This window comes from Larimichthys crocea, chromosome XII (assembly GCF_000972845.2).
Source record: "Larimichthys crocea isolate SSNF chromosome XII, L_crocea_2.0, whole genome shotgun sequence".
NCBI lineage: Eukaryota > Metazoa > Chordata > Actinopteri > Sciaenidae > Larimichthys > Larimichthys crocea.
Window position 1 is genome coordinate 824,203 of NC_040022.1, and position 23,443 is coordinate 847,645.

Genomic DNA, 23,443 nt, shown 5'->3' on the forward strand with positions numbered 1-23,443 from the left:
CGAACAAGTCTCGGAGAGAATCTCAGTCAATTTTTACAGTACTGTGTCTGTGATGTCACCCATAGGTTTCTGAAAAAACGCAGGTAAAGCCGCTTGCCACTTACATATGCTATGTGCTTCTATGCCGAAAATACAACCGAACTTTGAAGGTATTTAAAAAAACACGACCAAAAATTACATCTTACAGACAATTACATCTTTTTTTTCCAACATAGACAAGGTAGCACATAGCATATCTAAGTACACGAAAGGAGAATACTGACCAAGGCTTCCTCAACTGTTGGTGGGACTTAGGTCGTGTGCATAATCACATTCTACTGTGTTACCTGTCTTTGAAGAACCTGTGTATGCCAAATGCTGCGAGTTTGAGCAGGGCCTCGATGACGAAGATGCAGGTAAACACGTAGTTGCAGTACTTCAGGACCTCCTCCAAATACTGAACACACAGACAGAATTATTTCATCTCACACGGGGCTTAATATTGTAAACACGGAACGTGTTCTGAAAGCATGGAACAATATTTACTTCTGGTGTAAATAATTCAAATAGAGACTTTGTACCTCTGGGTAACTTTAATGTTTGTGTGTGTGTTTGTGCAGAAACGTTACCTGTGGCTGATTGTAGTGCTCAATGCTCATGGTGAAGACGTTGATGCAGATGATGAAGGTGATGAAGAGGTCCAGGTAGTGGCTGGTACACAGTGTGTGGATGGACAGACGTAGTGGGGAGTAGTCGGCGTAGTAAGGCCTCTGCTTGGCCTCTGGAGCACACAAACACACACACACACACACAAAAAGAGGGACGAACATAAGACAGAAAGAGAGAGTGCAGCTGTGAGGAACTGTGCTCTGAAATTTTAATATTCCACGTGTCCAGTGGTGTGCACAGGAAGGTGCAGGGGCCATCGGAGGGGAAGGGCCACTGAACATTTTCCTCAGGCTGCAAAAGTTCCCTTCTTACATCTTCATTAAACCAAGATATGCGTGCATGTTAATGGGATTCCACTATTCTTCACACTGAATGAGCTGTAACCCCGCTCACTGTGACGGTCTCCCTTTTTTTTTTTTTAAATTATCACCCCTGCCCTGCAGACAGCCTGTGCTCACCACTGCCTGTGTGGTATGTTCAAATAAGAGAGGACATGAGAGTCACAGACGAGCTACTGTACGTTATACATCTCATAATTCACAATCTTAGCTTCATTTAAATGGATTCAATGTTGAGGCAGATGGCGGTTCTTGTTAAGATAATTAATTCTTTGATATGTATTATAACGTCTCCTCAACATGAAATCCGAGTCACCTGGTTTCATGTATGGTAAATTATGATTACGCCAGCTTATCTGAACATGATTCAGATGAAACATGCAAGCACGAAATGTCGTAATATAACTTGATTTTTCTAAGCGAGCGAACCAGGTGTAACTAAGAAAGTCTGGGAGAGGGAAAGCGTGAGACACATTACTGCCTTTGAATAATAAGCACATTTTAACGAATAAAGGCAATAGAGGCAAACAAAGGAAAGTAATATCTGACGTCCTTTAAGAGGCTTAGCACCCAGAATATAGTATGTAACTACGTTTTGATAGACTGTGCACTCACATGTCCATATTTGACGGTTGATGATTGTATTTGTGTGTGTGTGTTTATGTCACCCTCCAAAGCACATCATGCTTACATGCTTTTGATGTGAAGGGTAATGTGATTGAGAGGGGCTGCACAGGGTACGTTCAACAGCATCATTTTTCTCACAAGCGGTTCTTAATGAATCACATGTTTCTAGGACACTCTTTGAATTAATGACTAGAATCTATACATCCATACTGCTTCGCTACTTAAGTTCCTAATTCATTCAAAGCTGCGGTAGAACGCGACTGATGTTGAACACACACTGGAGCCGCTCTTCTCTTCAATGGCATCACTACAGTTGTTTATAACCCATCAGAAAAAATCTCAATAGTCTAAAACTTTCTTCTTTTTTGAAACTGATAGTACGGCCAAACTCTGGAGTTTGGAGTTTTTCTCTGAGGCAGCTGATTCGATTACATTTGTCTGGACATTTATCAGTTTTAGACCAGTGAGACGTGTTACTAACACAAGATGAAGAGAGCGGCGCTCTACTCACACCATATACTGCCTTCTGGTGTCATTCTATGATTGATGTTTTGGGCAGTTGGATATAATTTGGTGTTGTGTTGCCAAATGATGGTGCTCTTTGATGTTTCTGAGATAGCTAATGGAAACCATGTGCTTCTACCAATTTACGGTAGATTTAGATAGATGGTCATTTATTTTGTTTGTCTTCAGCTTAACATGTTACCACAATAAAAGAACAAGTCCTCACAAAATGGTTTGCAAAGAGACCTTTCTGACTTGTTCTTTCAACAGGTGGTGTGTTTCTCTGACTTCTCTGCCAGCCTGTGCTTGTCTTTTCTACAAGCGACTAACCACCTTAACATCTTAACATCTTCTAACAGCGTTACCCAAAGTATCTTGCAGGTATAGCAGCCAAAACGTCTGCTATGTTTCTGAGTCTGCCCGTCAAAGCGCGTTAAGAGGAAATGTCCTTCTTCTACCCGTGATGAGAGACGCCTCAGGGTTGTACATGCACACGGAGGGAAAGGGTTTTTTTTTTTTTCCCCAATCAAAATTTTGCTAGCAAAATTTCTCGAGACACATGAATGAAAGGATCAACCTCGATCAGCTTCACATGCAGAGAGGCGCTGGCAAAGGATTTCTTTGACAGTAATGAAATCCACCAAAATATTTAGCATTAGGGATGGTAGTAAAGCAGAATTTGGTGTTCGAGGATAGAATTTAAACATTGTAAGAAAGAAATTGAGATTATTGCTCTTGTCATTTTTATACTACAGTGGCGGCAGGTCTGATGTTTCAAGAGTGAGCGTACAAATTATGAGGTAGGATCACACCAATGTAGAGTTGAGAGGTTGGTTAGGTCGTCCCGGTTTCGAGTTTTCCATGCAGTGTTAGACGGGGGAATGGGGGGAGGGCTTCAGTCATGCAGTTCCATGCATCAGACTGGCGCAGCCTACGCCTTCTGTCAGTGATCAATCACTGTTTGCGTGAGCTAGCCAGTCTTTCAAACTCTCCCTCTTTTTTTTCCCAATGTGAAAGTCTGAATATATTTCCCTGTTTTCTCTTTCTCTCTGTGTCATTCTCTTTTTCTTTTTTTTCAGGCTCTGAAAGCAGGCAGTGCTCAGAAAAATAGACTACCGACCAGCCCCTTCATTCTCCTTACTCCTGCGCTTTTTCTCTATCATTTTGAGCCTCTTCTCTTCTCGCAGGCGCGCCTCCTCCTCTTCCTGATCCTGCCGGCACTTGTGGAAGTTCTCCACGACGACGCCGACGAACATGTTGAGGACGAAGAAGCTGACGATGAGGAGGAACGAGATGAAGTAGAGCAGCATCCAGGGGTTGTGGTTCCTTACGGGCTGAGAGGAGAAGAGGAGGGTAAAGAAGAGTTTGAACGGCTTTTCTTTCTGTGTGACTAAGACAATATTTCAGCACATTACACCGCGCAGGTAGTCCAGGACTTGAGGAGAGCCTCATCATTTGAAGCTTTGAAGTTTCTGCTATGAAACCATTTGAGCCTGGCTTTTGCTTAAAACCTGTTCTCACTACACCGCTGTCATTTAAATGCACTTTCTTTTTGCTCACAACCACTCTGTCTCTTTTACACTCCAAAGTGTATTTGATAATTATACAACTTATAACCCGTGGTTAAGGCTGGCATTTGCACATGTTGATGTCAAAACTCTCCCGATGGAGATCGCTGTTTTCTAACATGCACTACAGATCAAATATGTCAAGCGAAACAATATTTTTGTAGAGTGGCATTATAATGTGCTCAGTTACATTCCTCGCATCATTACCTGTTGGTCCACTCCCACCGCATCCAGACCGTCATACATGATGTTGACCCAGCCGTCCTTACAGGACAGCACAAACAAAGACATCAGAGCCTGGAGAGCAGACGCAGAGAAATAAGTCAAAACATGGATTTTCCATCTCGTGTGCAGAAGGAAACATTATTATGAGACATTATTTGTAAGACTGGCCTTTTTAAACACAATTCTTCTGATAATTGGCACAGTCAGGGTCAGGATTTTAATAAAACAACGACAATCAATGAAAATAATCACATTCTTTAAGTGACTCGTTTGTACTAGATTGCAATTCAACTCTGTCGGATGCAATTTTAGAAACAAAATCATCTTAGAAGCGAGACAGTGGTTAAACAACATTGTCTACTGCATCGTTCCACTCCTGTCACTGCTAATGTATTTACCACGGTCAATGCAATGTTGCACAGCAGGTTACAATACAACTAATGAGCTCTTGTAAAAAAAAAGAAAAAAGGCTGAGATGTACAGCGCTCCCCTGACAAAATAAGTGACTTTTATTTAGTAGTTTGTGTAGATTGTGTCGAGCTGAACACACTTTCTCACACTCCATTAACCCGCACCTGAATCAAGTTGTCAAAGTTGTACTTCCTCCGTATCCAGCGGTAGTTGGCCTGCAGACAGTCAGACTTGTTGGTGATGTTTTTCGTGTCCAGACCTTCACAGTGGTAGAACTTCCCTTTGAACAGCTAGACACACACACACACAGAAAGAGAGAAAGAGATGTCTGCAGGGCTATTTGGCTGCCATTTACAAATTATCTCAATTGCATGGGAGCTTGCAGCTTTTTCAACAACCGGCTATTAATGCCAGGAATAAAAGGACGTTTCATGGATCACATTCTTATCAAAGTGTTTTTTTTTTTTTCCTGAGCGCTTAGCTAAAAGCTGAGCCCGAGGGCCACGTTGTCCCTTTTTTACACTGAACCTAATTGTCATTCTTTTAAAACTCACACTCATAAGGAACAAAAGCCTTTTGTCGATTGGATATTCCAGACACTTCCTATCCCCCTGAAGCCAAGATCACATATGCAGCTGCTCAACAGGACTGACATTTAAACTACAAAGGGTAAAAAGCTTTGTCTTCAGATGACAAAGCATTATCGTCAGCATTGGACCTCCATCTATTTTGCATGTGTGTGTGTGTGTGTCAATGCAAAGTACCTGCACCCCCAAGATGCCAAAGACAATGAAGAAGGCGCAGCAGATAAGGACAATGTTCCCGATGGGTCTAAGAGAGGTGATGAGCGTTTCCACAACAAGCTTCAATCCCGGGGCTCGGCTGATCACCCTGGGAACACAAACAAAGACAAACATGTTTATTACAGACACAGATACAAGCGATAGACATATCAAATAAGGTGGGATTCTTCCTGTATGTGCATGGTGTTTACAGACAGAGTATATATGCATCAACACAAACCATTATCAACACCTACACATGCACACACACACATAAATACAGTTTGTACCTCAGTGGGCGTAGTGTTCGTAGCAGGCGTAGGACTCTGAGGATGCCCAGGATCCTGTTTCCGCCAGTGTAGGCCAGAGAAACCAGAATGTCGACGAGAGACACAAACACTAACACACCATCCAGAACGTTCCAGCTGGACTGGAGGTAGGTCTGCTTTCCAAAGCAGAAACCGAGAGCTACAACCTGGTGAAAGCATTTTGGGATGAATTAAAATCACTTGGAGTGTAAATGAGAGCATCATAAACGCATTTCATCTTAATTAAACGACACGTACCACAAACTACACCAAAACAAAAAAACAGATGTTTACCTTAATGGCCATCTCTGCCAGGAAAATCACAGTGAAAACGTAGTTGGACACACTCAGAAAGACTCGCTCCTAAAGGAGAGAGTGAGATGAAGACACCATAATAAAGCAGCCAACGACACAAAATACAAGTTAGCAATAATGAGGTAGTAGTAAAGAGTAAAAGACAGATGACTTACAGTGCTCTGAGGCTGTATTTCAGGTCTTTCCAGAGCGATGGTGATGCAGTTGAGGAAGATGAAAACCAGAACCACGTGGTCGAACATTTTGTGAGAGATCACACTTTGGCACCAAGCACGTAACCTGAACACACACACACACACACACGCACAACAGAGTCATCTATAAAACGTCAATGTCGGTTAAAGTTATTGACCAAACAATTAGCGGTGAGAAAGCAGCAGAAGAGACAAACACAGCAGACAGCAGAAGCATGGTAATTAAATAAAGAAGAGGAAAAGAAACTAGAACCGTACAGATTAATATTGGCATTTTGTGTTACGTGTGTGTGTGTGTGTGTGTGTGTGTGTGTGTGTGTGTGTGTGTGTGTGCGCGTGTGTGTGTGTGTGTGTGTGTGTTTGAGAGACTCACAGGCTCTCCGGAGAGAACAAATACAGAGTCCAGTCTTCATGCTCTTTGCACCAGCGGGGCTTCATGTTACGGAGCTCCTTTTTGATCCAGGAGCACACAGAACTCTGGAGAAGTGAGAGGTCAAACATCAACATATCGACAGATACTCACAAAATATCGTCATTTTTATTGACAGCGGAAAAAATCATTACTTTTTCATTGTATTTGCCCAAAGCTGCAATCATTGGACCAGTCATAGCAAAACATGTTCACAAAGAACTGTTCAGTTTCAATAGATGGTCAGTTTTTCTTTTTCATGCCACTGCAGCCACAAAAAAAACCAGCAGTTTAATCTGAATCTTCAGTGTTGCTGATGCAAGCTCTCCTACATTTAAATCTACGGGGACACATAAACAAGTGTCTTCTTGCATAAGTAAAGATGGAGGTAACTGGACCAGAACAAATGGACTCCTAACTTGGTCAGTAGAAAAGTGTTGTGAAACTCATTAAAGTTTCTCCTAAAACAAACATTAGAAAGCTTAGGTGTGCAGCTTCTGTACTTGAGGATTCTAATTAGAAAAACAGCCTAAAGTCCGAGCCTCTCAGACGCTGCTCACTTGGCAGAATGCCGCTGGTGTGAGTGTGTGTGTGTGTGTGTGTGTGTGTGTGTGTACACTGCCTAAGAAGAATCTGCTGCTCAGATATCCTTAAAGTTGCAATCCATAATCCCTGCCATTGACACACACAGACACAGAGAACACGTGCATATACACACCCACACGCACTTGTACATGCATAAACTGGTAGGCCTTCCTGTATGAAGTGTGTCCGGGGAGAGGCCTTTTGTTTAGTGGATTTCATGGTTTTATAAACTCAATTTGGAGCCAATAAATCCATCAAGACAGTCGTAACAGAGGTCATTTAAAACCGACACGGAGGACACTCTACACTACACACACACACACACACGCTGATTGTGCACATACAAGTTGTTGTGTACCTAATGAGAAAACAATTTCTACCTCAAACCAATCAATTTCAGCATGGTAGTCTCTATGGACCTTGCAGTTTGAACACAAAACAAACAAAAACTGCTAAAATGCTCTTAAGTTACAACTCATGATAACTTACTTCATCATCCGTGTCATCCTCGGGCGAGGAGTCTTCCTTGGGGTCAGTGTTCGCGGTGGGGTCATAGGTCAGGGTCCTCCCATTACAGTCGCTGTACTCCGCTATTATGGAAGGGCAGAGCGTAGACGCCTGCAGCAGCTCCAAGGGCTCCGGGCGTAGTCTGTTGTTGGCCCCAGCCTCCCCCTTGTCTTCCCCACTATCCTCCTCCTCGCCTCCCTCCCCGGACAACAGGCTCTCCCTCTCCCCGCTGGTGTCTCGCCTTTTTAGGCTCGGCGCTCTTCCCAGGCTGTTCCAGCTGGAGCGACGGCTTCCCCATGACCGGGGAGGAAGAGGGGAGCGCCGGCCAGGACTTGAGAGGCTCTGGAGAGACGGGAAATTAAAAAAAGGGTAAGCAGAGTGTGTGTGTTTGATAGAAGTTTCAGGATTCTCGGTTCATTCTGTCGTGAAACTTTTGGTGTCAGTCTCCACAGGGGTTTCACATTGTCCAGTGAGAAATTAAACGTGGGCAAGATATGGGTAAGAACTTCAATGATTGATTGCTGCATTTTCCATAATTCTGTCTCAAAGCTGCCAGTTGGCTACTGGATCAAATTTTATGCCCACATGCTCACCTTTATTGGATATGTTGGGTTCAAAGGGTTTTTCCATTCCCCTAAGCAAATCCAGTTATTGGCTCCCTATATTCACAGATTTTGTTTCAGGCATCCATTATTTCCTCGTGGAATAAATCACTGTCTACCTGGCTAAAAGTGCCCTGCTATGGACAGTCCATCATAACTCCACAGCCTGGAGCTAAAACAAAGTTTTAACCTTTGGAGCAGTTGTTAGCAGCTTATCTGAATATTCAGGCTTTTTGTGGTTTCTGATTTGGGACCACTGGCTGTGTTTGTTTGAAATTTGTCCTGCCTCGGCTTCTACCAAGTCGTTTATAGCCATACTTTGTATTTGAATCCATCATTTTTCCATGGCACGTTTGATATAACATACCAGAGAATGCTGGTCATAGGCTAAGGGTTCCATGGAGGTGGAGCTCCCACGGCGAGACTCTATGTGACTGATTCCTGCCTCGGAGAAGCCCAGTCCCACCTCCACATATTGAGACACCCCCTCTCTGTATATGAGGTCATCTCCGAGGATGGAATCGGGTCCCAGAGAGCCCTTCGGAGTGGGCATGGGTGTCGCCGCCGTGCGCATGATTATAGGAGGAGCCATGGAGCCGCGAGGGTCAACGTGGCCGTTGGCAGTCATCATCAGGGAGTACATTTTTAGCTCTGTGGAGGAAGAGGAGGAGAAATGAAGTCCTTATTGTTATTATCATTTATTTATTCAGTTATTTTGTAATTAGTCAGTTGTGAATAATCAGAACAACTTAAACTGAACTGAAGGTCTTCCATTCTTTAACCTACCAGTATCTCGGAGCTGTTCCACCTTCTCGTCCTCCTCAAAGTTGTCCGATTTTTTCTCATCGTCTGACTCCGACCGATTTGCATCACCCTACAACACACACACACACACACACAAACACACACACACACATTAAGCTTTTTTTATGTATTAGCTTCTGTATTAGCACTTCAGCACTATGCTCAGAGGATATTTCTGTGGCTGAAGGCTCGCTGCGCTCTTGGGATGCACACGATAACATGGTTGGATAAGGAAGAAGAATTGATGAACTGAAACAGTCATCAGTGGGTTTGTTAGGCACTGGTTATGATCTTCATTCTCCCATCCTCTTTAAAAAGCAGTGGTGCCTTGCATGATGTGACAGTTTGATAATTGAGAGTCCGGACCTGCGCACCATCGATGGCTCCGTTGGGAGTTAATTAGTAGGAGAAGGCACTCATGCAGCATTCACACAGTTGTGGATGAGAGATGTTGTTAAAAATTAGACATTAATCTTTATAACGTTCGCCTGGCATTACTGATCTGATTGTAATAAACCAATTTTTCTGTCCGAGTTTGTGTCTAATTGTTGGAGGATTATAAATAAAAGTGAAATAGACATGCAAAAGATGAGTTTTGTTTTATTTTAATTTTTATGGCTAAGGCACAGAAAATTACATATGCAGTGTTGAACAGACGCATACAGCAGAGCAATGAATGTGCAAAACTACTTCATCAAGAGTGGCTCCCCAGAAATACCAAATCATCAAATTCTGTGCAGTACGGCCACAGAACTCACATCTCATCTTCTTTTGTTTATATTATTTACATTCAGAACTCATTCAAATCAAAGACACTGAGTAAAATATGAAAAAAAAAAACACAGTTGTTCTCACCTCAGCCTGGAAGCCCTCGACCAAGATGGCCACAAGCAAATTGAAGAGCACGTAGTTGCCAAATGTCATGAGAGCGACAAAGTATAGAGCCGCCCATGGGGAGGTGGAGGCCATGCCGTTGTACAACACCACATTCCAGTCCTCCTGGGTAAGAATCTATATATTGAATGAAACACAGGCAGAGATTTAGGTATGAAGAGGGAGTGGATGGGGGGAGAGATGGATGGAGGCAAAAATAGACAAGGATGGAGGGGATGTCAGGGTTAGTGATGTATAACTTAAAAAACAAGAGAAAGAGTGAGGGTCCACAAGGAGGGAGAGGAAGGAAAAGGCCCAGAGGTGAAAGAAAATGAGGAGAATGTGACACAGATGTGAAGGGAAGGCAGGCAATGGTGCAATATTAGCCAATCCAGCTCTTGTTGGTTCGATATGCTTTAGAAAACCTGGCAGTGAGCTAATTTTATTACCATTCTGCCACACCACCTCAACCTCATACACGCGGGATTACTGTAAGTTGACAAGCGTATGTGGGGGCGTGCGTGTGTGTTTGCGCGCGCATAAATCAACGTGAATGATGAAAGCGTTTAAAAGTAGGACGGCGTTCATGATGCGGCATGAAAGCTCACTCCGTCTCTGCCCACTCGTAAAAAAAAACGCAGTGGCAGGAAGGCGATTCGCCGCATTGTCTGCGTGTACGCATGTGTGCACAGATTTATGTGGATTGTAGCTACTCCCTGGAAAAACTACAGTGAGTCTATAGTGTGTGTAACGCCTTCACATGACAGTCAGTTCTGGGTGAAATGCTTTTTCAGCATCCTCCTCCTCTTCCTCCTCCTCCACACACACACAGTCCAAAGTGAGACAGTCCACTGCTTTCTGTGTTCTACCTTTCTGCTGACGCATCCGGTATAGAAAAGAGGACAATCTCTCTGGAGCGATTGAACAATATCTCTCACACAAGGGGAGCAAAAAATAGAAATAATAGTGAAAGGAGGGTGTGCATAAGCAGAATTTCTCATTTCACAGCTTTTGACTAATGACTTACACACACACACACACACACACACACATAAACACAACAACACTCAAGGGTGAATTTGACATTTTGATTTTGGACGGCAAAGTAGCACACACACACGGAGTATTGTTGGAAACAGAAATGCACACACCGCAGCTGCCATTTTTATTACTGTCATACATTTCTGCCTACGTCAGGGTTCACTTTGTTGTAAGAAGAGCCAGCGAGGAGCATCTTGTTTTGACGGGATGGCAGTTACACTGACACAGTGTCAATTTTTCAAATGATACACACATCACTGCCAGCCTAAAGTTTGGCTGTGTAGGTGTCTGCAAGTTCAAACAGGCCCAATTTGGGAGAACGGTAAGCTATGCTGATAATATACAGTATAGAATGAATAAGACAGATATGATTAAGAAGAAACTGAGCACGCAGGAGTCAACCTGGAGGTCTGGTTGAAAACGAACCTGGAATACAGTGACGATGGCCCAGAGTAGAGAGTCAAAGTTCTTGCGGTCAGGGATGGTGTCTCCATTCTCCATCTTAAGACTGAATTTACACCCAAACAGATGCATACCCAGTATGCTGTAGAAAATAAGAAAACACTGTCACCATCATTTCGTTCGAAGCATTTTCATATGCACACGCATACGTTGCACGGTGTGTGTGTGTGCGTACCTGAAAGTGAAGATGAAAAGCATCAGCAGCATGCAGAATGTGGCCACATTGTCCATGGTTTTCATCAGCACCACCAGTTGTCTCCTCAGGGCAGGCAGGAAGCGAACCAGCTTAAGAACCCGCAGCAGACGAAATGTTCGCAGGACTGACAAACCGCCGTCAGCTTGACCGATTATCTCCCACACACTGAGAACAACAGTGACATATTTGTTTTAAAATACTGCTGGACAACTGAAAGCGTAGAGGTCGTCTTTCTGTCTAAAATAAACAGCGTACATGAGCAGAAATCTATTTTTTTAAAATGACATTACAATATGTTACACACATTTTGTTTTGAAGGGATTCAGTCTGAGTAAATGTGGAGTAACCACATATATCAAAAAAGGTCCCCTGATCTAATATGAGTTCTATCAAGCCAAATGACAGCCGCACAGCAAATCGAGACTCCCAACAGGATCGAAAATCTGCTGCTGCAGCAAGTAGAGCTGGTTCTGTGCGATCCATCACAACTGTGTCAATCTGAGCTATTGTAAAGATGGATGCTGCGGCAGTGAACCCGACACTTGAAAACCTAATGACTGACAAGCTGGGAAAGGAATAAGAATGGGGGCTGGCCCCTAAATCCGAGCTTATCAGTCAGTTTAATTTCAATCTACATGGAGCTGTTTGTTTACAGCCTTTGTGATGAACTCTAAATAATACAGACCGAGCTGAATGGATTCATATTACCTGATGATAACAATGATGCTGTCGAATATGTTGTATGGGTTCCTGATGTATCCAAACAAGCCAAAGGCCAGCAGCATGAAGCCCATCTCCAGGACAAACATACTGGTGAAGACGATGTTACTGATCTCTAACACATCAGTCAACTCTTCAGGCTGGGGAAGAAAAGAAAAGAAAAGAAAAGAAAAGAAAAGAAAAGAAGCAGTTAGTTCATATCTAACAATATCTCCACTCTAGTAGTAGTAATATCCACAGTAGTAAAACCATTTTGGTCTTAGTGCCCTGAGCTGAGACATTATCAATCAAGTTCAGAGCCGCAGTCAGACCCAATCAATCAAATGGGACCAACAGTGCAAATCCATCAGCGCTGATCTACTCCACTTACCTCATAGTACAGTCACTGATCCAGCACGCTGTAACTCAGGCCTGCTCATAAAGCATGTGGTCAAGTATTTTATGGAAAACACAGCTGCTTTCTGCTCTGCTAAACGCATTATGGGGCCATATCTTCAACTTTTCTTTATGTAAATGGTTTGCAGTGACCTAAAGGCGCTGACTCAGATCGAAGAGATTGGGCTCTAACCTATAGATCACTGCACTGAGACTTGCTATCTCACTGTGATGCACTGTTAATATGCTGTGTTTTGCACACATTAAATAATAACATATTAGGTTTGATGCTCATCTACGAGGCTAAAAATTCACTTAGCAAGGACTGATTATTTTGTTGACCTCTTGTCATAAACATAGTGCTCTCTTGTATTCATGTTTCACTTTTCCCAGCTTGTATTATGATTCATGCTGACAAGCTTTGTGCGTTCACAAATGCCGAATAATTATGATCCCCGGACAACTGAACCATCCCAAACCATAAACTCTCACACTCGGCAGCGAGCCTCGCAGTTTGTAAAACCCTTCAGCCTGTGAACTTTATTCTCATGTCACACTTATTAAAACTAATTGAGATTCTTTTCATGTGGGGGATCATCCAGCAATTGACCCAGAGCCCATTTTGTGTCCTGGCCCATGGCGTATAAAAAGCAGGCAGAGTGCGTTCTGGACTAATCAACACGGAGACGGGATTAATATAGAAAATCCCAAACGTCCTCCTAATACCAGAGAGAGGAGTTAACCTTCAGCCTGGGTTACTCTCCACTATCAGCACCCTGCAGAACCACCGGTGTTTTGTTTGGTTTTTACTATTGCTGGAGAATATATTAAATATAGTATGTTAAGCATGTGTGACAAAGCTGGAATCAAGCAGATAAATGAGGTTTCATCCTGTCTAAATAATGATGATTTCCAATTATATATAAGATGATTATAATGAGCATAGTAAACCACACTTATAGTATTATAAACTTGCATTTAACAGCACACAATTGAGAATCATAATCACAGATAGAGGGCGCCATACTACACAGCACTTAACAGAAACGCAGCATCACAGAGCCGACTGTGAAGAAGAACTACAACCCTTTTACAAATTGATAGGATCAGGAGTGGAAAGAAAGTATTTTGTACATTTTTGAGGTTCTTTCCTTGAATATTTCCTTATTTCCATGTCAGAGGGAAATAATACTTTGTAATCCACTACATTTATCTGTCACCTATGCCTTCATACAGAACATATAGTTTATAACCTTCCCACAAGTTTACGATGAAGTAGTTATGACTTGCTCCACCTCAACCAGCGTTTGAGTAACGCTTAAATGTTAATGACCCAATCTGGCAAGGTCCTTTTACTTTAAATTATTGGACTTCACTTTATGGCTACCACTCCTGTACTTTTACTTCATACTTAGTGTGGTGAATACATGATCTGACTCCTTCTCCCACTGGAAAAGATTTAGTTTTGAGTGAGCATCCTGGATCCAGGATCTGTGTAAGAAAGTCTGTGAGCATTTGATGTAAGTAATACATCACTGTATGATTTGTTGTGTTGATAAGCGTTTCGATTTTATGCTGTGACTGCTAAAGACAAACCACAGACAGCCTTCTGAAACACAGCCTGTCTAATCCATTTCTTTACTGACCCTATCAACTGCAGGAAAAGGTGTGTGTGCATGTGTGTGTATGTGGGCCATGCCAATGTACTTATCCATTACTTTCATTACACTGCACAAGTGGGTTGCTGTATGTGTAGTATGCCTACAGTGCAGCGCAGGCTTGCGTAATCTCTCTTCTTTTGTCTTTACTATTTTCGGATGATAGGCTATTGATTTAATTGGGACAGTGGTGGAAGCTTGGAAACCAAAGCAGAAACGCACGTGCAAAAATTAAAAAGGGTGCAGTAACGTCAAGGGACGTGAGTGCAGCTTTTGGTGTGCTGTGCGGTGAGAGAAACATTGAGGTTTTGTTTTTTTTTTCCCCCAAAGAGCTGGACGGACAATAGAGAAGACTGTAAGCTGCCATGACTGTTCAAACTGTCTTTCACTGTCCAGCCAACACATAAAAACTTCAATGAATGAGCACACTGCAGACTTCCAAGGCAATCATTTGCATACAATGCTGCATGGCAATTTTTATACCTGATAGGACTACAAATGCATCTTAACTTACTGATTTACAGTGTGTTTAGAGGTGAGAATACAGTATGGCTGACACAGAACATTACAAATTCAATACAGTGATAGCTGCAGTAATATCCAGAGTTTGGGAGACATTAGTCCTAGAGATGTCCGTCTTCTCTTTAATATAAAAGAACTAGATAGCACCCAACTTGTGGCAAATCATGACCTGGTTACTCAGTGAGCACTGAGTACTAGTTCTTTCTACCTTCTTTCTACGAACTACACCGGCCAACCATTTCACCGTGCAGAAGGAAGCATGTATTTCCTTATGGACAAGTGGCTCTTGCTTGTGACACTGCAGGATGGAAAATTGATGCGGTTCTCCTCGGCAGAACTCTAACATTAGCTACAAGCCGCCAGTAGATGCATTCCTCCTTATGTGGTTGATTTGCAAGTGCAAGGTGAACTGTCCCTTTAAGAAAACACATGTAAATAGACAAAACGCGAGCAAATTAGGAAAACATCAACCATTATGTACAGCGCTGAGGAAAAAAACACTGCAAATACAGAAACAGGGGACATTAAAAAGTGATGCACATGGCTCAGACATGCTCGCCGATCCCATGGTTTGTGACTCATGAGGTTTGGAGTCGCTTATCTGTAGGCGGTGTTGGAAAATGTTCTAAAGTTCTTTTTTTGGTGGGACAACAAGCCCAGCTGTGTCCCCTTTTTTAGCTTTTTAGTGTCCCCTGGAAACAGTTTCCATTGTCGTGTACTTTGTGCTACTTGCAATGTTTCTGTATCGGGTTGTGTCTCCTTTCTAAATGCTGCACACGTGCTGGCAAATTAATTGAGATGGTTTCTTCTTCATTTGCTTGTTTTTTTGTTTATCTGCATGTCTTTTCTTTAGTCGAGCTCTCAGAACCGACATATACGTGGCTCAAAGCTGAGTGCTGAGCGTTTTACCAGCTAGTAAGCTCAAGGAGTTTGCATGAGTGTAGGTCAGTGTCTTCTCTTCTGGTTTTGTGATGTAAAACAATATCAACGCAGCACACCGAATCGTTGTTTCTGTCCTGGCTGATGGCAACATCGTGGAGGAACAGTGGAAGGAAGTAAATGTTAGAGAAGTCCTGTGCCCAGCTAGAAAAATGTGGGTGGTTAAAAATTAAAAGAAACAGTCTTCCCTCTATTAATAAATCCCTTTAAGGTGCCCTTGAGTTGTCAGATTTATCCCATGACATACTTTATACTATTTTAGAGCAGTTCTAGATTGCCATGATCATTAGTAACTAAGTGGTTTAAAAATAATTAGACTTTCTAAACCATATATCAATATACTTTATGTAATCTATTCTGGTCCCAAATGAGCATTCAGAACTATTGCTTTCCACGGTGCTTTCCACTACCATCATTATGTCGGAGAGACCAGGTGATCAATCAGAACTTAACTCAGTGTTCTGCAAGAAGATGTTTCGAGTGAGTGTTGTCGGCTTATTTAAATACATGCGACCTTGGCCTTAAAAATATGAGGAACAAAAGCACAATACACCCACACACACACACACACACACACACAAGTGCAGCTTCTTTGGCAGAGCAGGGTAGAGGAGTTGATTAAAGCAGGACACTGACAAAAATAAAATCCTGAAAACACAAAATGTAATAATGCGCACAAAATCATACAGCATATCTTAGCATATATTAGCATATTTTTATTTAGAATTAGGGACGTGATGCATAGACCTTCAACAGAATGAGCCTTAAAGTCAAACAGACTGTGTCAAACAAAGAAACTTGAAACCTGTTTTGTTCCTGTGACTTTGGTTGATGGACAGTGAAAAGTTTGCGAAGGTTAAGTTAGTAGAAAAGTTACTTATCGTATATTTGAGTTGTGCGTTACCTTAAAGCTTACCTTTTTTTTCCCATAACAGCTATGCAAACAGCTAAAACAGCTTCCTCTTTCTAAACTGCTCTCTGAATATTATGCACGTGTGCACACAGACACACACACACACACACACACACACAGTCTACACTTTGCCACCTACATTTATACACCTCTTCACACACACATACACTCATAGTCCCATAAAGTTTGGCTAAGTGTCACATAAGGGGGGTGATGAGTACTGAGGGGAGGAGGAACTCTTACATAACACGTCAGTCTGTGTTTGTGTGTGTGTGTGTGTGTGTGTCTGCATGTGTGTGTCTGTGTGTGTGTCTGTATGTGTGTGTCTGTGTGTGTTATTGGCCCAATAAGGCCATGGCTCTCCCAGTCGCTCCTTATTTTTATACCACAAAGATAGAAACACACACACACACACACACACACGCACACACACACGCACACATCCCCTTGAGGGGGGATTAGAGACGCAGAAGGGAAAAGAGGGAATGGACACAACAATCTTTGGGTTTTTCATACATTTGCAGCACTGGTAAGAAATGAAAAGGTTGTGTGTGTGTGTGTGTGTGTGTGTGTGTGTGTGTGTGTGTGTGTGTGTGTGTGTGTGTGTGTGTGTGTGTGTGTGTGTGTGTGTGTGTGTGTGTGTGTGAGTGTGTGACAGTGGATCGAGGGAAGCAGGAGCTGTATTATTAAGTGGATACTTCCCAGATGTTGGCCACACAGTGTAAACTAGAAACACAATCCAGATTGTGTGTGACAGTGCCTTGATGCCTTTTGTGTGTGTGTGTGAGAAAGAGAAAGAGCATAGGCACCGTTATACCACTCCTCCCCTCTCTTCCTTCATTCCCTCACCCCTGTCCGCCGCCCCACCTCCCCTTGCTACAGTATACCCTCATTTCCTCTCATTTAGACTCTCAGACATCCAAATGCCATTTCCACTCACAAATGCCATGTCTGACAGCCAACATCAAACTACTTGTTTCTCTCTGAAGGTCATTCATAGGTCATTTTTAGTTTTAAAGCATGGATTTGAACTTCTCAGGGCTTTCACTCACACCTACAGCTTCCTATTCTTACCTGCTCGTGGTACTCTATCCCCATGCTGAGAGTATTGACTAGGATAGCGATCATGATCCCTCGGTTGAAGTATTTACTTTCCACAATCCTCTTCAGTTTTTCCCTGAAGCCTACCCAGGCACGCACCACTCCGTTTTTGTACTCCACAACCCCCCGCCGTCTGCAGCGGCCTCGCCCGCCTCTCAGATCCCCACTCTAGAGAAAATAAATCAGATATTATCATAACTGTGCAAACAAGCTGGGACTTTATTTGGCCACCATTTCCACCACAACCTTCATCCTTGCCGTTTACCATCACCACTAGTGCACCCACATGCATTCTGACCTGGGGGAAGTCGTGCAGTCCATCAGCCTCTCCCTCCAGGTCTCCCAGTTCCAGCTCCAAGGTTTCCAGGCTGCGGGCACATAGAGGGCAGCTGAGCAGCTCCAAGAGCAGAGGGCTGGGCACCACGCCTGCCAGCTGGTACAGCAGCCGCTGGCGTCCTGAATAGAGGTGGAGGGTGAGAGTTTCATCATATCAAGGATTATGTTTGCATATTTCCTACAACGGGACACTGGCCTTTACCTCAGTGTATCGGATTGATATTTAATTTGTATGTTTAGGAAAATAATTAGGATTAAACTTTTTTTCAAAAGTAAGTCAATAACCTCAGCCAACGAGGTACAGTAGTGGCCTGAGAGGTGAAACACAGGACAAAATAAAATCTGCAAAGGACTCGCTGCTGCTCGTCGGGCTTATTGCTGTGAGCGCCGGATAATTGAAGGTGACTCAGACGGGTAAATAAACATTTTTTATCAACTTCTGTCTCGTCTCATTTTGATTACGGCAGCCAGACAGCCAGAACACTATATAACATTCAGAAAACAAAATCAATCCCAAATAATAAAAGTGACAAAAATACAGAACATCATCCCCGTCATCCCCAGGTGAAATTACATCAGTGCAAGTTTTTTGATTGTCACTGAGGTAAAACACTTGTTTATGTGACTGTATAATACTGCGTTTAATAGGACAAGCGAGAGCCAAAGACAGTGAGACATTATGGTATGATAAATAAAGAAAAAGCTGGAAGGATCAGTGAAATGTATCAGCGCAGTGCTGCAGGGATGTCCTGTCTCAGGAGATAGCCAAAACAAGCTGGTTTCCGCAGTGAGTACTGCAAGCTCACCCACAGTACTGTACGAGTTCCTGGCTGACTCCTCTCACCCTCTGTTCTCTGACTACATCCTTTAAAAAGAAATAAAAAAATCTGTACGGAGGAACAGCAAAGCACAGCGAACAGAAGCAAACCATGACTTCTGGAAAATTCTGCTTTTCAAACAGCACGCTATGTTGTTTACAACTCTATCTAATACCTCCAGCCCTACCTAAAGGGCTGTGAGAGTTGTCGTCGTATTTCATCGTCTTGACAGACTGTTTGTGTTCTCTCAAATACTTTAAGCAAATTCCTTCTTGGGGACAAACTATTTGTGATTAAGAGCATTGCCTTATATTGCATTAGGCTAGATTAGATTACATTTTTTTTCAAGCCACATCTTGGAAAACATTCCCAAGAATATTGCTGCTCTTACAGTATGAAGGAACTTTTCGGCCAGAAAGAGTATTCAATCTAAGGATTAGCCGAGATTCGAGTCATTAGATGAAGCTGAAACATTTAGAAACTCGCAGCTAAATCAGCATCTGTTAAAGTTAAAGTGTGTGATCTTTAACACACATTAGTAGCAGAGGTGAAGTGTTACTCGCCCTGGCCGAAGGGATCGTATTGACTCTGAGCAGACCAGAGGTGTATCGACCGTTTAATAAAATGTTTTTATTTTTCAGCACTTTTCCTCATCGCTGTCTTTCTTTTGTATTCATCATGCGTCACTCGGCGACTCCTCACTTCAGCGAGGAGCTAATTCATGTGCGCTTAATTAGGTTTGCAGTGTCTGTCGGCAGCCGTTAGGTGTGTAAAAGTGTGTGCGTGCTTGTTGGCGGCCTCACTCTATCAGGACACGACAGGCAAAGTTCAGAACAGGCATACCGCTTTTTCGTTTTCCTTCATAACATACAGTTTTGTGTTGTCTCCTCTCTCTCTGCCTCATGCCAACCCTTCCTTTCCCTCCTCTCTCTTTTCTCTCGACTGAACTCATTTATTTTTCTCTCTATGATTCCCTATCCCAGCCTTTTCCCCTCCGGAGTCTTTCATACTTTACGCCTCTCGTCTTAACTCCATCTGTTTCTTCTCTCATGTTCTGCATTTTTCAAAATGACACTGTGTACCTGCGATGTTGTTTATGTCACTCTACACCGTCTGCCTCTCCTCTCTCCATGTTGATTCCCTCAATCCTCCCCTTTATCCACCTCTCTGCACTGATGACTGTAACACTTGAGACATGGATTTCCTGTCAGGACCCCTCTCTAAGTGCTGCTTGAGACGCACGCACACACACACACACACACATGGCAGATGGAGCCGGAGAATACCTCAGGTCAAGCTTGGAAAGAGGAAAAGGGGTATTTGCTCGAGGTAAGAGCAAGAAATGAAGATGAAAACATGAGATGAAAGTAAGTGTGATGACAAAGAATGTAATGGAGCTCAGGGGAAATCCAAAGCATCAAGCACAGACTGTGAAGGGGAATTAAAGGACAGTGAAACACCAGACTAAGTGTGACAACAAGTTAGTTTCTGCTTCCTTTGGCTGATTCAGACTCCACCAGGTTACATAAATTGGGAAAAATATGATGTCAACCAGTAAAGACCAAAATAAGTCCCTTCAGAACCCTACAGGTGATGCAACAGCTTTCTACACTGTGTGTCTGTGTGTGTGTGTGTGTGTGTGTGTCCTCTTACTGTGCTGTCCCATGAGCTGGTAGAGCTTGTTCAGCGTCTCTGTGTGTTCAGACGCCGGGTGGTTTGGTGGGTGCTGCTCTGGACTGTGCCCACACTGGGAGTGGGGGGGCGGCGTCTTACTGCTGTAGCTGCACACAAACGACGGCAGAATGGTCGGATAGTTCATCCCCCCGTTCAGCCGTCCCAACAACGCCCCCATGCCCTGGGTGACAACAGACGGGTTCCCACCACCACCACCGCTGCTATTCCCATTTGTGCTTCCTCTCCGGACAGGAAGCGATTTCATCTCCAGCTCCTCCCCGCCCTCTCCGTCCATGTGCTCGGCGGTTGTCACACTGATTGTGTGCTGCCCCCCGTTGCTGAGGCGACAGTGCTGGTGCTGATGGTGCTGCAGGAGGTTATGGATCGGTCTCAGCCACAATGAGCTACCCGGGCCTAAGCCTCCGCAGCCCCTGCTGGATCCATGGCCGTGTCCATTACCCCCGCCGTTACTGCCTCCGCCACTGCCATTAGGATTCACCTTTTTACGCCTTTTACTGGTTTGAAATGGATAGAGGAGGCATTATTACCAGCTTCAGAAGCTAAAGTTCTAATATTTATGTGTTAGTGTCTGAGTGCATCTCCGGGGATGTGGCTCTCAGCAGTTTTGGGGGCCGTGCACACAGTAATTCTGTGAGATTCAAAATTACCAAAGCACACCTCACACAATTATTAAGTGCTTGTAACAAAACACATTTTAGCCGGCCCAAATGACTCATACAATGTTGCAAATAGAGACAGGAGGAGCAGCAAAGACTATGAACTGCCGGGGAAAGCCATGATTCATTTAACTCGGGGAAAAAAGCAGCTAAGCGTGATCAGAATTTCAATAAAGGGATTTTTTTTCCCACAGTATTTTTTACTGTCATCCTCAAAATATCGCAGAGAAACCTTCAAGCAGGCGTGAAATTAGTCCAGGTGCTAAATGTTTGTTATCTCAGGCACTAATGGGTTCGGTTGTTTCTTTCTGCTTTCTTACTCTGCCTAATATGATACATTACTCCATCCTGGTTGATTACCGTACAACGGTGCAAAATGTAATGCCTGGAGAGAAATCCTAACTGTCTCATGTCGACTGGATATTCCTGCACATATGAAAACAAAACAGCCCATATCTCACCTGTGCCATCCAGAGTATATCCTCTGCAGTCTACGGGTCAGCTTCCGGTAAAGGTGACTGATGTAACGCAGCATCTCCTCGTAGCATGAGCCCGGTTCGCTGTAACTGGCGAGCGTGGAGTCGTTGGACATGTAGCGAGCACGCTGCTCCCTCATCAGGGCGTTCTCTCTTTGCTTTGTCTCGGAGAACTGGGTGGCGATGACCACGAGGCACAAGTTGATCATGAAGAAAGAGCCCACCTGGTTGAGGAGGTAAAGAAACGGCTGGAGTGATGAAACAGCTTTTTGGAATGATGAGAAGTTATGTTAGCAGTCATCCTACAAACCTACTGTATTATATTATTATTATTATTATTATATATGAGCGGGATCTCTCACCTTGCTGTTAAAATAGAAAACCCACACAGTGGCTGATCATCAAGGTGTTAAACAGTGTCAATAAGAGGCCGTATTTGTTTTTATCATTACAAATTCAGATTTCAGTCCTTCTCTGATCAGGCGGCCTTTGCAGGAACTAAGAAACATCTATCAAGACATATTTAGCATGCCGTTACTGCACGTTACTGAAAGAGCGATAGGAAATTAGGCGAGCACTTTCTCCATCTTTTTTTTTTTGACATTTTAAGCTATCTTAATTTGTCTCCCTCACTTTCTACATGATTCACTTTGATTTTCTTTCAGCCCTTCCACCAGTCCCTTTTCTCTACCCCATCTCTCTCTCTCTATCTCTGTTGCATAATGAATGCATAATAAGCACTCAAACAACAGACAGACAGGCCCGGAGCTCATATCACATTGTACAATACAGCCAAAGCTGGATTCTTTGAAGACCCCCACAACAGCATGATAAGAGTGAAATTATACATGATAAAAAAGTCTGTGAGGTTCAGCAGAGGGGAGCGATGCTGCAAGCGGAGTTTGGTGGTTTACTTTAGAAAGGTTATTCTGGGTTTTCTAAAGCACGGCTTAAAGGCAAGTACACAAAAAGCAACATGCAACATGTTATACATATGCAAATTAGTTGAGGATTCAAACCGCAATACTACAGACTGGATACAGCTGTTTGAAGAGGAGCACATGAGTAACTAGTAACCAATTTCTAAATCTAAATGAATGTGTCTTTTACACAGCAGTGTATTAAGTGAGGAGTATATTTAAATATGGCATACATACATTTATATTCAGAACCACTTTCCACTTGTAATTTATGTGCTAAACTTTGCAGATGCTGCTAAGTTATTTTAGAAACACTATAGCAAGTGAAATATTTGAGCTTTACTTGGTTTGGGCTCATTAAAATGCTGGAGCGGTTTTGGCTTTGGGTCGGGTTCAAACAGGACCCATGTTGTTCTATGCAGATCTGTGCCAGATATTTTCAAAAGCTAATTTCCTAATTCATTTTGTTGCTATTTTCCAAGCAGCACATTCAAATATCAGGAAAAAAAGGGTTGTTTACTAAAAATGAAAATACAGAGGGGTACTTACGATAATGAGCAGTATAAAATATATAAAATTGTAGAAGGAGTGAGCGTCCATGACATAGTACATGATATCTACCCATCCTTCCAGTGTGATGACCTGGCGGTGGAGACAAAAAAGACAGAGAGACACAGAGGGAGACACTTTATTTTAATGAACAGGAAAGTAGAGGAACATTCCTCCATAGCTATGCAATGATATGACAAACACACGCCCACGCATGCGCGCACAAAACCGTGCACACAGACGTACACAGACACCCAAAGCACACAGCAGTCACACGCAATACATTTCCAATTCTGTTTTTAACGGCTACTCCTCAGGAGAAAGCCTGTGGTGTCCCTCCAACTTCTCATACATGTGCGCGTGGGT

General features: G+C 43.1%; 1 protein-coding gene across 5 annotated transcripts in view; it reads right to left on the minus strand.

Moving 5' to 3' along the window:
• cacna1ha (calcium channel, voltage-dependent, T type, alpha 1H subunit a) overlaps positions 1–23,443 on the minus strand; it is a 147,177-nt gene that overhangs the window by 13,534 nt on the left and 110,200 nt on the right. For 4 of the 5 annotated variants that reach the window (XM_027285433.1, XM_019262856.2, XM_019262857.2 and 1 more), the window contains 22 exons: positions 23,078–23,170; positions 21,594–21,832; positions 20,435–20,970; positions 17,926–18,083; positions 17,601–17,795; positions 12,108–12,259; positions 11,379–11,564; positions 11,168–11,285; positions 9,683–9,838; positions 8,810–8,897; positions 8,391–8,674; positions 7,404–7,763; positions 6,294–6,397; positions 5,882–6,005; positions 5,706–5,774; positions 5,394–5,578; positions 5,086–5,212; positions 4,486–4,611; positions 3,893–3,982; positions 3,238–3,451; positions 609–760; positions 327–436 (listed from right to left, as the gene is read on the minus strand). In XM_027285433.1, coding sequence (XP_027141234.1) covers positions 327–436; positions 609–760; positions 3,238–3,451; positions 3,893–3,982; positions 4,486–4,611; positions 5,086–5,212; positions 5,394–5,578; positions 5,706–5,774; positions 5,882–6,005; positions 6,294–6,397; positions 7,404–7,763; positions 8,391–8,674; positions 8,810–8,897; positions 9,683–9,838; positions 11,168–11,285; positions 11,379–11,564; positions 12,108–12,259; positions 17,601–17,795; positions 17,926–18,083; positions 20,435–20,970; positions 21,594–21,832; positions 23,078–23,170 — 3,866 coding nt within the window. The remainder of the gene's footprint in view (positions 1–326; positions 437–608; positions 761–3,237; positions 3,452–3,892; positions 3,983–4,485; positions 4,612–5,085; positions 5,213–5,393; positions 5,579–5,705; positions 5,775–5,881; positions 6,006–6,293; positions 6,398–7,403; positions 7,764–8,390; positions 8,675–8,809; positions 8,898–9,682; positions 9,839–11,167; positions 11,286–11,378; positions 11,565–12,107; positions 12,260–17,600; positions 17,796–17,925; positions 18,084–20,434; positions 20,971–21,593; positions 21,833–23,077; positions 23,171–23,443) is intronic. The other variant, XM_019262858.2, reaches the window with a different exon arrangement.